Source organism: Ostrea edulis, chromosome 10 (genome assembly GCF_947568905.1).
Source record: "Ostrea edulis chromosome 10, xbOstEdul1.1, whole genome shotgun sequence".
Classification (NCBI taxonomy): Eukaryota; Metazoa; Mollusca; class Bivalvia; order Ostreida; family Ostreidae; genus Ostrea; species Ostrea edulis.
In genome coordinates this window covers 9,812,747-9,826,219 of record NC_079173.1, presented here as the reverse complement: position 1 = coordinate 9,826,219, position 13,473 = coordinate 9,812,747, and the positions used below count along the sequence as shown (strand labels likewise).

General features: G+C 35.5%; 1 protein-coding gene across 2 annotated transcripts in view; it reads right to left on the bottom strand.

Annotated features, from left to right (window-relative positions):
* LOC125666751 (integrin alpha-4-like) overlaps window positions 1–13,473 on the bottom strand; it is a 48,368-nt gene that overhangs the window by 19,483 nt on the left and 15,412 nt on the right. The window contains exons 4-9 of one of the 2 annotated variants that reach the window (XM_048900003.2): window positions 8,339–8,548; window positions 5,917–5,965; window positions 2,535–2,624; window positions 1,591–1,667; window positions 956–1,018; window positions 124–270 (exon numbers count right to left, since the gene is read on the bottom strand). In XM_048900003.2, the coding sequence (XP_048755960.2) occupies window positions 124–270; window positions 956–1,018; window positions 1,591–1,667; window positions 2,535–2,624; window positions 5,917–5,965; window positions 8,339–8,548 (636 nt within the window). The remainder of the gene's footprint in view (window positions 1–123; window positions 271–955; window positions 1,019–1,590; window positions 1,668–2,534; window positions 2,625–5,916; window positions 5,966–8,338; window positions 8,549–13,473) is intronic. The other variant, XM_056151860.1, reaches the window with a different exon arrangement.

Below are 13,473 nucleotides of genomic sequence, written 5' to 3'. Positions count from 1 at the left end.
AAAAATATTTTTATTAGGTACGTGTAAAGAGATTGAATAAGTGAGACCATACCACTTTGTGTGTGTGTGTGTGTGTGTGAGAGAGAGAGAGAGAGAGAGAGAGAGAGAGAGAGAGAGATTTACAATTCCTCTTGATTTGTAGACATAGACTCTTCCTGCGTTAACGTCACTGTTTGATGTGTAATACGGTGCTCCGATTATAACGTCATCAAGTTGTTCACCGCGGATTCTGTAGGTCAACAATGCTGTTCCAAAACCACTTCCAAACTGCTATTTCATAAAATTAAAATATATTAATATGCAATCGGCAATACTCATTACCTGAGTGTGTTATACGTATGATGCTCTTTATAAAAAATAATAATTTTGTTTGATCAGTAAAAATACCGTATCACACTTGATTAAATGTTCTATTAAGAAATGAAATTCATTTTTGTACAAATGTATACGTAGTAACTAGAGTTAGTATAATCATATATTACATGTATCATTATTAACTTCCTGGTATTGTGCGAGTGCGATGCATGCGAGCGTTTTGTACCCTGGACATGGACGTAATGGGCAATAGACTGGTCCTAACTGACGTCACATTCCCGCCACTACCTTATGACTCGGATACCCTCGGCTATCTAGAGCCGTGCTTAGAACAGGTCGTTTATTGCATACAGCAAAATGCATGCATGTGATATATATTTAGACGTTATGTCTATGTATCATTGTATGGTAATTGTGTGAAATTATTAATTTTCAGGGGTTGGAGGGTTGGGTTCCTATGACAAAACCCTATGATACCCAAATGTTGTGTTGAATCTTTGTACCCGGCTTCAAATATTCTCAAAAGTGACATTTATTTTTAACTTTATACATCTAATACACGAATTATGTAACAAACTTAGCGCCTACAAATGAAATGAAATCGAATTGCCGCCAAGACCGTGTCACGTGGTGCCATTACCTGTTCGTTTGCTATGGTGTATGTTGGTTTTCCTTTCCGGTCCATCCACTCGTAAATCAGAACCTGTCCAAAAAACGAGGGAAGTCATAAATTAACCGACTTTTTAATCAATCTATCAAGATTGTCAATTAATTTATTCTATTCAGTCGAAATTAACAAACATGTCGTGAACTGTTGAATGAAAACATTACAAACGTAGAAAAATTGGAATAAAACTGTGAATGCAGGACTGTAACTGGATTCCTCAGAAATCAGAGGAAAACTGGTCAAAAAGGGACGAAAACACCTCACCCTGCCTGGGAAAATATCATTTTCTGTCACTTTACATCAAACCCAGTGTTTCATTTCTTTCTTTTTTTATTGGAAAATTGAGTCAATTAGAGGATCTCCTCGGAAAAGAGGAAAAAATCACACTCATGCGTCATATCAACATCCAGAAGTGATTAGGTATCAGAAGTATCGTTATAAAATCAAGACAAAAAGGATGAAATTGATTTCAATCAAATAAAGCATATGCATATCAAATATCGGCGTTTATCAAATCTTTCCCATGGATGTTTTTCAACACATTCTACAAAATATACTTTTATAACATGAAGTTTCAATCGATATTTTGATGTGTTAATTGAACCTACCTTTCCCGACCTTGGTGCACCTAAAGCAATGCTTTTTGTACTTCTGAATAAATAATTTCCAACAGCCAAAGACGTTCCTTGGGAATAAAATACGACTGGTAAGATTGTATAAAGATTTAAATGTGATTCATAGATGGAATGTACAATGTTTAAGATGAAGAAATGTGTGATTTATAAAGTTTGGAGCAATGTGTATCCAGACTTGATAGCTAGTCCCCCCTCTAGATCCGCCACTGTACAACTATATATTCAGACTTGATAGCTTGTCTCCCTCTAGATCCACCACTGTACAACTGTATATCCAGACTTGATAGTTACCCCCACCCCCTCTAGATCCGCCTCTGTACAACTATATATCCAGACTTGATAGCTTGTATCCCTCTAGATCCGCCACTGTACAACTGTATATCCAGACTTGATAGTTACCCCCACCCCCTCTAGATCCGCCACTGTGTAACTATATATCCAGACTTGATAGCTAGTACCCCTCTAAACCCGCCACTATACAACTATATATCCAGACTTGATAGCTAGTCTCCCTCTAGATCCGCCCCTGTACAACTATATATCCAGACTTGATAGCTAGTCTCCATCTAGATCCGCCACTGTACAACTGTATATCCAGACTTGATAGGTAGACCCTCTGTGATCCCCTTTAGATCCCCTGAATTCGAAAAGCATGAAAATATTTGTCGAACCAACGGTGTTATGCTTCCATTGATTCTTCTCAACGAAATGGGTTTCTTGAATTCAAGCTATAGAAACATGTGTGTCTCGTAACCTTGTTGACTTATTTCACCATATCTTATGAGCATTGTTTTTTACTGTAAATTGCAAATTATAAGGCACTAAATACTTTGTAATCAAGAAACTAATAAACGCACCTGTAAGACTGTTATTACTTGATATAGAATATTAGAGAAATGTAACTTTCTTATTTTCACCTATTTGAAAGTCCTGGTACACGGTCCTTGGTGGTTCTATATAATGCAGTGTATCTTTGTTTACTCCCTCTTTTTCGAGCACAGCTCCTCCTGAAATGGTAATTATCAATGATTTGGTTTTAGTCTTCTCATAAAGATCAAACAACATTCTATTTATATGTATTTTCATTGCCTGACGTTCTATTTATTGTAATTTGATCTTGGTAACGTTCTATTTATTGTATTCAGACAGACAGACTACTCTAGACAGACTACTAACAAACACGTTGATGCTACAGTTGTTTCAACAGTCTCGTTTAAAGTCAACATTTCACAAATTGTATGGTCGTTATAATGATCTAGTTTGCCCATATAACCTACCAATGGGTCAAATGCTGTCTGACGTGTTTCATACCGATTCTTAGGCCGTTCTTGGCACACTGATTTTGACTGCGGATTACTCCGTTTACCTGATAAAAACAAAAGGCACACGGCGGGTGTTACCAGTCGACGGGGGATGCTTACTCCTCCTAGGCACCTGATCCCACCTCTAGTATGTCCAAGGGTCCGTGTTTGCCCAACTCTCTTTTTTGCATTTGGCAGTTATCAGATTGATCACTGTTCATTATCTTAGCCTTTCACCTTGGACCGTTTAATTTATTCTATTCAAAAAGTGTAACGTCGTATTTATAGCATTCAGACATTGTGACGTTCTATTTATTGTATTAAGATATTGTAACGTTCTATTTATTCTATTCACACATTGTAATGCTCTACTGTATTCAGACACTGTGATGTTCTATTTATTGTATTCAGACATTGTAACGTTCTATTTATTGTATTCACACATTGTAACGTTCTATTGTATTCAGACATTGTAACGTTCTATTTATTGTATTCAGACATTGTGATATTCTATGTATTGTATTCAGACATTGTAACGTTCTATTTATTGTATTCAGACATTCTAAAGGTCTATTTATTGTATTCAGACATTGTGATGTTCTATTTATTGTATTCAGACATTGTAACGTTCTATGTATTGTACTCAGACACTGTAACGTTCTATTTATTGTATTCAGACATTGTGACGTTCTATTTATTCTATTCAGACATTGTAACGTTTTATTTATTGTAGTCAGACATTGTAACGTTCTATTTATTGTACTCAGACACTGTGATGTTCTATTTATTGTATTCAGACATTGTAACGTTCTATTTATTGTATTCACACATTGTAACGTTCTATTGTATTCAGACATTGTAACGTTCTATGTATTGTATTCAGACATTGTAACATTCTATGTATTGTATTCAGACATTGTGATGTTCTATTTATTGTATTCAGACATTGTGATGTTCTATTGTATTCAGACATTGTAACGTTCTATTTATTGTATTCAGACATTGTAACGTTCTATTTATTGCATTCAGACATTGTAACGTTCTATTTATTGTATTCAGTCACTGTGACGTTCTATTTATTGTATTCAGACATTATAACGTTCTATTGTATTCAGACATTGTGATGTTTTATTTATTGCATTCAGACATTGTAACGTTCTATTTATTGTACTCAGACATTGTAATGTTCTCTTTATTGTATTCAGTCACTGTGACGTTCTATTTATTGTATTCTGACATTGTGACGTTCTATTTATTGTATTCAGACATTGTGACGTTCTATTTATTGTATTCTGACATTGTGACGTTCTATTTATTGTATTCAGACATTGTGACGTTCTATTTATTGTATTCTGACATTGTGACGTTCTATTTATTGTATTCAGACATTGTGACGTTCTATTTATTGTATTCTGACATTGTGACGTTCTATCTATTGTATTCAGACATTGTGATGTTCTATTTATTGTATTCAGACATTGTAACGTTCTATTGTAATCAGACATTGTAACGTTCTATTTATTGTATTCAGACATTGTGACGTTCTATCTATTGTATTCAGACATTGTGATATTCTATTTATTGTAACGTTCTATTTATTGTACTCAGACATTGTAATGTTCTCTTTATTGTATTCAGTCACTGTGACGTTCTATTTATTGTATTCAGACATTGTGATATTCTATGTATTGTATTCAGACATTGTAACGTTCTATTTATTGTATTCAGACATTCTAAAGGTCTATTTATTGTATTCAGACATTGTAACGTTCTATTTATTGCATTCAGACATTGTAACGTTCTATTTATTGTATTCAGTCATTGTGACGTTCTATTTATTGTATTCAGACATTATAACCTTCTATTGTATTCAGACATTGTGATGTTTTATTTATTGTATTCAGACATTGTAACGTTCTATTTATTGTATTCTGACATTGTGACGTTCTATTTATTGTATTCAGACATTGTGACGTTCTATTTATTGTATTCAGACATTGTGGTGTTCTATTTATTATATTCAGACATTGTAACGTTCTATGTATTGTACTCAGACATTGTAACGTTCTATTTATTGTATTCAGTCACTGTAACTTTCTATTTATTGTATTCAGACATTGTGATATTCTATTTATTGTAACGTTCTATTTATTGTATTCAGACATTGCGATGTTCTATTTATTGTATTCAGACATTGTAATGTTCTCTTTATTGTATTCAGTAACTGTGATGTTCTATTTATTGTATTCAGACATTATAACGTTCTATTGTATTCAGACACTGTGGTGTTCTATTTATTGTATTCAGACATTGTAACGTTCTATGTATTGTACTCAGACATTTAATGTTCTATTTATTGTATTCAGACATTATAACGTTCTATTGTAATCAGACATTGTAACGTTCTATTTATTGTATTCAGACATTGTGATGTTCTATTTATTGTATTCAGACATAGTGATGTTCTATCTATTGTATTCAGACATTGTGATATTCTATTTATTGTATTCAGTCACTGTAACGTTCTATTTATTGTATTCAGACATCGTAACGTTCTATTTATTGTATTCAGACATTGTGATGTTCTATTTATTGTATTCAGACATTGTATTGTTCTATTTATTGTATTCAGACATTGTAACGTTCTTTTTATTGTCCTCAGACATTGTGATGTTCTATTTATTGTATTCAGACATTGTGACGTTTCTATATTCTTTTAAAAGTGGATAAAGATGATCGGATCCGAGGGACCATAACATTCCATTCTTTTTAAAGGTTTCCGCCTCAGGAAACCTCAATATAAGACCGGGTATTTATCCCATTAGCTTGCCCTTCACTTGTCAGTTATAGTCTACGGAGGAACAGGAAAAGGTAATAATACAATGGAGAAAACCAAGATTCCAACCCTGTCCTCCTAACTACCTAGTCACGTGCTATAACGACAGACTACTATCAATGCATACATAATAAAGTATGTTACTCGTAAAGTCATACATACCTGACCAATCATTTAGTCCGGGTGCACCCAAAAGTAAGTAACCTGACATCTGAAAATACAAATTGAATTAATCTAAAAAGATAATATGTTAAAGGGACTGATTCTCCCCAAATTTTGTTTTTCACTTTTGATGATCAAAATCTACTGTCTAATATATTTAAAAGGTTTCAGAAAAAAACCTTAAAATTATACATGTACAGTGTACATTAACACAAAAGCTCATTTTAGAGTGCTTGTTATTTGATTGTTTATTTAGAAATTTTCAAAAGAAATGGATATCTAAGTTTATTATATCTATCACATTTAAATTATTCTTTAGGTAAAATGTGTCATCTAAAGTTAAATTTGTGACTGTGCAAAATTACGATGCTTTCAATCAAACAATTCAAATTTCACTGGTTTGTTTGTAAACATCAAAATATTCGAGTTGTTTACATAACGCAGACTTACGAAAGGTGAAGATAGGAACAATGATCAATCTCAGAACTTCTATAAGCAATACAAAATAGAGAGTTGGGTAAACAGGGACCCTGGATATACCAGAGATGGGATCAGGTGCCTAGGAAGAGCAAGCATCTTCTGTCAACCCGTCACACTTACCGTGAGCACTACATCTTGATCAGGTAAACGGAGTTATCCATAGTCAAAATTAGTTGTGCTAAGAACGGCATAACAATCGGTATGAAACACGTTAAACAGCATTTAACCTAATGATAGGTTGTATTGTTTTAACGACTATAGAATCTGCAAACTGATTTTAGACGAGACTGTTCAAACCCAGCATCAACTTGCTCGTCAGTAGCCTGCGTTGATGTAAAAACTGATCATAGGTACAACAAGCTCTTGCGTATCGAATCAGTTGAGAGATATAAACACCATATGCAGGTGATAATGGAATATTGCTACATTAATATTGGAAGTTGACGATGGAGAAGCTGAAATCATCCCATTTATCATAAAGTTGAGTTGTTAGTTTGCCGTTAATATCTGTTTTCTACAACATATCTAAGTATGAAGCAGAAGTGGACGACTCTGTGGTGTCTTTTACTTCGAGTTCACAGAGATACCTATATATCGAATCCATATATGAATGAAAAATCTTATTGTTAATAAATAAATCGTCGTCAATACATCTAAATGTCATATTGAAAGCCACAGCAATTTTTTTCTTCGCACGTAGAAGTTTTTGAATAAAATTTTCTTCAGACGGATATAAAAGCAGGTCATCTAGCAAAGGAGCACAATTCGTGTCTAAAGGAATTCCAACAGACTGTTGGAAGACCTGATCACCAAAGACTATGGAGATATTGTCAATGTGGAACTCCAGCATACTTTTAATTTCAACTTCAGACCACTTGTGCATGGAATCCAAATGGTGTTTTAAAAAGTAATTTTTTGGTGGACTGATCACTAAATAGGAATATTTGCGTTTTCCATTTTTGTTGAAGAAGCAACTGTCTACGATTTGAAAAAGCATAGTCTTCAATCTTCCGGATGCGGGACGAACGATCTATCCCTAGACCACCACGGCGGTCTAAGTACGTTTGAAGTTTCTCCTTCACATCTGTTAATATTTTCGTGAGGAGCAAAGATGGGGCTTGGTAGAACATTTACTTGATCCAGCAATGTGTCTTTGTAAGGATTTTAATGAAGTTTAGGAATCCAGTATAGGTACGATAACTCATATATTCATCCAACCCATTGACTGGAATATGAAATGTGTTTAAAACTGAAACATGATTTTAAAGAATTTCATCTTTTGAGTTTTGAAAGAGCAGTTGGAGTATAAGTACGATTACCAAAAGTGGAATTAATGAAAAGTTCGTTTAAAATGCAGGTGCAATGATGAGTCTTACAAAGACAATGTTGTTACAAGCTTTGATTGCTGAAATCACTTGTACATGTATATATCAATATACAAGACCCTCTTCTGCATATCTCCAGTTTTTAAATCGAGACAAACTACTGACAAATAAGTTGATGTTACACGGGATTCAACAATCTCGTTTAAAGTAAGCATTTCTTAAATTTTATAATCATTATAACGTTAATATTTACCAATACAACTTGTCATTGGGTAAAAGGCTGTCTGACATGTTCTTTACATACTGATTTTTACTAAGGATCACACCGTTTATCGAGGTATCGGAGTCACAGCGGGTGTGACCGATCGACATGGGGTTCTAATTCCTCCCAGACACCTGCTTCCAGCTCTGGTATGTCTGGAGGTCCGTATTTGCCTTACTCTGAATTTTGTATTCTTTATAGAAGTCATCAGCTTGATCACTGTTTGTTATCTTCGGATTTTTTATAGGAGTTATGAAAGTAACAAGTGTCTTTACCTAAGTTATGTTTATGCATTTATAAAATAAAGAACATTTCTGTCTTGATCAAAATATAAATTACTTAATAATCTAGATACCCCAGAAAATATCGCTGACATGCCCAGTCCTCCCATGGAAAATTCTGCGTAACGTTGACGATTAACTAGTCTTTCGCGGACTGTCAATGCTGGGATTTTTCGGGCTTTTTGGGAGAGATTGGCATGGAGTTGATAACACATGCCATTCATGTGAGCAATCCCATTCAGGTGCAAATTCAGATAGTTGTCTTTCCATCGATGAGCACAAATCTGAAGTAAAAATGTCCATAGATGGGAGAAAAAGACATGTTGGGCAATATGCAATTTAAAGAAATTTCCTTCCATCAATGGCTACACGTGTGACAGACAAAACGGAGAATGAAATGAAAATATCACAAATGATAAAGGTTTAAGCAAGTATGTATATGTAAAAGTAATTTCCAGAAGTCATTGTAACCCCATCTGATCTTATTACGTAGTAGTAACTAGTTCAGCACTCCAAGGGTTATTCAGACCCGATTCTTGAACATGATGAAGTGCTCAGCAGAAATTAAAGTGATCGTCATTGCTCAAAATCAGTTTGACCCTTGATCTTTAACCATGCGACCTCAAAAACAATAGGGGTCATCTACTTCTGAAGATGTACCAGTGTTCCAAGTTTGATGTCCGTCAAGCAAAGGATTCTCGAGATATTGAGTGGATAGTATATTCCTATGTCCATTTTGACCCTTGACCTTTAACTATGTGACCTTAGAATCATTAGGGGTCATCTACTCCATAGGATGCACCAGTGTACCAAGTTTGATGTCTGTCAAGCAAAGGGTCCTCAAGATATTGAACGGACAGTATATTCCTATGTCCAGAGTGGACTGTCTCTTCGCCTTTTGACCTAAAAATCAATAGGGGTCCTCTTCTACTCATAACCAACCAACATTTGAAATATCATATGACATAACGATCAAGTGAATGGTTCCCAAGATATTGAGCGAACATGTGGTCTGCCGACCGACAAGTGCAAAGCAATCCACACCCACCCCCTTATAAGTAATTTTTTACATAATCTCATATACAGTCACATGAATTTAGAAATATGGCTGAAATGGGTTTCCGTACTTCGAAGAAACTATTGCAATGAAATTAATGGGCTTCTATAATTCTAGAAAAAATTACAATCGGAATAATGCATTATGCTTATTAATTTACACCCATATTTAACCAAATATAATACGCACTTTTTATTTTTTTATGAGAAGGGACACATACTACATACCACTAAAGGTCTTTGACTCATTTTGTTTTAGTCAATGCAATGTGCACTTAATTTCTCGCCGCGTTGTTTACCTATATAAAAGCGTAAAATTGTTTTTTTTTTAAATTATCTTACATCCTGTAACTAATTATTATATAACAGCCAATTAAAATTTATCATCGTGCAATTTTTAAAACTGCCATGATATTATGATACCGTGACTAGCACATGCTTTGTGTACACGTCCTTTGTCACTTGATTTTGTCAGATTTCTGCATGTTGCCCGTTTTTCATGGGTCTGGGAATATGCGATTACTTTTGAGCTTTAACTTTCCTTTTGCAGTAAACGACTTACCCATCTAAATGCGGCGAAATTTAAGAGGGTTACGTTTGAATTCTTCATTTAGTACCAATTAAATTACTGGCTTTGATTATTGATATGTTTATAACTACCGAGGGGGGTCGTTATACCGCACCTTGGTACGTCATTTTTCGAAGCATGGGTGATGTTTTGATTACAAAACATTGAACGTTCGCATCGGCTATTTAATTGATATGAACTTTAAACAAAGAAAATATCGAGTCTGTTAAAACATAATTGCTACAAACTCTCGAGCTTAGCTGAAATTATCATTATTTCCCCTAAAATACAGCTACGTAGTGTGTATACGGACAAGATTGCCGTTTTCTTAAAAACAAATTTGCTGCACTGTATCCAAATTCTAGTGCATGCTTTTTTGAGAACCTGTATTATTTCCATAAAGATTTCTCGTGAAGTTAAATGCGATCGTACACACGAACAATGGTATTTCCATTATTTACAGACCCCAAAAGGGGATGCGTATCAAATGTATTCGACAAAATACGGTAAATGTGATTATTTATATCTGACTGTAAACTAGTCTGAAAGCGGAAACATAACAAACTGAACGTGCGTTCCTCGTCTCACTCCGGTAGATTTCCGCAGAAATAGTCATACGGTTTAGGCTTCAAATGACACACTTTCGAAGAGGCCTCGAGGGGGAGTATGATCGGTCGTAATAGACAAATACCATTTTCAAATATTTGCTATGCTTTCCCAACTTAAGAAAGCGAGATATTACTTTCTTTACTATAAAATATTTACTTACAAGTTATTTGTTTCATGTTTACAAATCTATTTTTTGCAGTTGATATATTTATACACACGTACATCGCATGTTTAATGTACAATCGCCTGTGACACTTATTGAGTTACTTTGCTCACATCATGTATTCATGCGCGCTATGTTTAGTTTCTTTAAACGTATTGAGGGGACTCATTTAAGTTACATTGTTATAAGAATGTCAACATACATGTATGATATGTCTTCAAAACATAATGAAGCTGTTCAAAAAAGCAATTTTTTAAAGATCTTTGTGCGCGGGATTTATTTGCTGTCGGTGTAAGAATAAACAGAAAGTTTGTGAGCCGCAATAAACACGCACGCCGTTGACAGCAAGGAGCATCTCGCTTCGCGAGCCGACTAAAAAAAGTATACAGTTTTTCAGCGAGATGACTCTTCATTATTTTTAACAGGAGCAATATTAGTAGTGAAGGTTTTCTTTTATCAAAGTTCATGGAGACCGATACTTTCTCCCCGTTAGGAATATGATGATACAAACTGTGTAGTCCGTATATGAGTTTACGGCATTTAATATATAGGTGATTTGATTATGGAAATTTTACTGGCTGACTCCCTAAGCTTTATTCAAAAGATAAACTTGTCAATATTACACTGGTTTTTGCCTATTCCGCAATATCCTTAAGGAATTAATCAAGCTTAGTTCCGTATAACAGAACGGTTTCAATATTACCGAATGAAAATTACTGTTTCTCACTTTGAAGTGCCTAGCTTAGGATTGACATTGAGTTTATGAAATGCGAAGATAACGAACAGTGATCAATCAATAATTGTTATTTCCTTACCGAAAATGTATTATTTAGTTGTGCGAAAATAATGAATAATGCACGAACTTTTTCTCCTGTTGTTCCTGCTCATTAACATTGCTGACAGAAATCAGGATGTAAGCTTAGCGCTTTTCATTACTTTGATTTCAACTGTTTTTGTACTAAAGGATGAGATCTCACTTTCACATTATTGCATGAACTAATTCACTATATTTTGGGATATTTTGGTTTTTATTGTTTGTAGCACGCAAGCGGAGTCGGGCACACACACGCACGCACGCACGCACGCACGCACACACACACACACACACACACACACACACACACACATATGTTTGCGTAATATAATATTTTAACAACCAAAAGCGTGTTCTCGAGGACGAAGAATCCACTTTGCCAAAGAAACGCTAAAGGCTGTTGCTGTGTGGTTCCTGCGTTACACTGGTCGCGGTAGCTCAGTGGTAGAGCGTTCGCTTCGTAACCGAGAGGTCGTGAGTTCGAGCCACGCTCGTGCCATGGTCGCGTCAAACATCAGACATTAAAATAAGTAGTGATTGCTCCTTCGCCAAACGCTCGGCATTTAGAAGTGAGAATCCCGGGTCTTTCGGTTATGACCTTACAAACGCAGATCCTGTGTCACAGGACTCGTTGGCACGAAAAAAAAAAACTCACTGCCACGACCCTGAGTGCTAAACAGAGGTCTAGATTATTGGCACTCCACCTATATATACACATGTATGTACAGCTGGTGACGTCTCAATATGAGTGACAAATTTTCGACGGGTCGTAAAATCAGTCAATCAACAAACACTGATGAGGTACTTTTGTAGTTAGGGGTTTGGAATGTATTATTTTTAACACATCTCATTCTGTTTGTACATTATATATGCATGTCGTACCTTCACTAGCAACCGACAATTTCTCTGTATTTCAGCAAAGGAAAACACTTCGGATCTTCACGCGTCTTCGTCGCATGTTCAAGATATAAGCACCATTCGATTCGTTGTATCAAAATTTTCAGTGTATTTGTGAAAAAACGTTGTTTCCATGTTGCCAAGACACTGTATCTGCCCTTCTTCTACATGCAATACTAGTGTTATTATTAAAAGTTAAATTCATTTTTAATACGTGCTGCTACTTGTTTTTTGTCTCTAGTCATCGTTACGAAAACGGTACACCCGCAAAAACACAGAAGTGGATTACTCCCACTATTCTGATTGAACAAAATAATTTATTGTGTATAAAAAATATTTCCAATCAAAATGCACCTCTCTCTCTCTCTCTCTCTCTCTCTCTCTCTCTCTCTCTCTTTATATCCATTATCGAAAAAGAAGTAGGTTCAGCGTTTCGACTGTTCCATATGCAATGACACATGCAGTTTGCATATGCAGAGAGGCACATCACAAGTTGCCACTCTTGTGTTTCAATTAAGTGCAACATGATGATGAGAAGGAAGACTCAGCGGCACCCGTGCGAGTTGTACTCCTTTTCTGTCATCAAGAAGGAAATCGGTACTTTTACGAAAGATAAACGCAGGGAAATTGAGAATTTCCGGAAGAGCAGAGGACAATTCGTCAAGCCATTTATGAAGGAGGAAGAACCGAACGTATTCAACCATGGGGGAGAACAACAACGGGTCGTTTTAATAGAACCTCCTAACAACACTTCAGGACCCGTCACAAAGAAATCTAAGGCTAATCTGAAAGTCATTGTTGGGGAACCGGTTGCTATCCAAACTTCTGTCACAACCCCTCCTGAGACTACAGCAACGAAAGTCATCTTAAAAGCAACCATTCTAGTGGACGCTGCTGACTCCAATAAGGAAAAGAGCTCTGGAAAGCGGGATTTTATTATTCTTCGATTTCCTACTCTTTAAATTCCTTTTTATTGCCATACCCGGGTTATAATAGGTCCTCAGTATACCTTGCTTGTCGTAAAAGGCGACTAAATGGGGCGGTCCTTCGGATGAGACAGCAAAAACCGAAGACCCGTGTCACAGTACGTGTGGCACGCCAA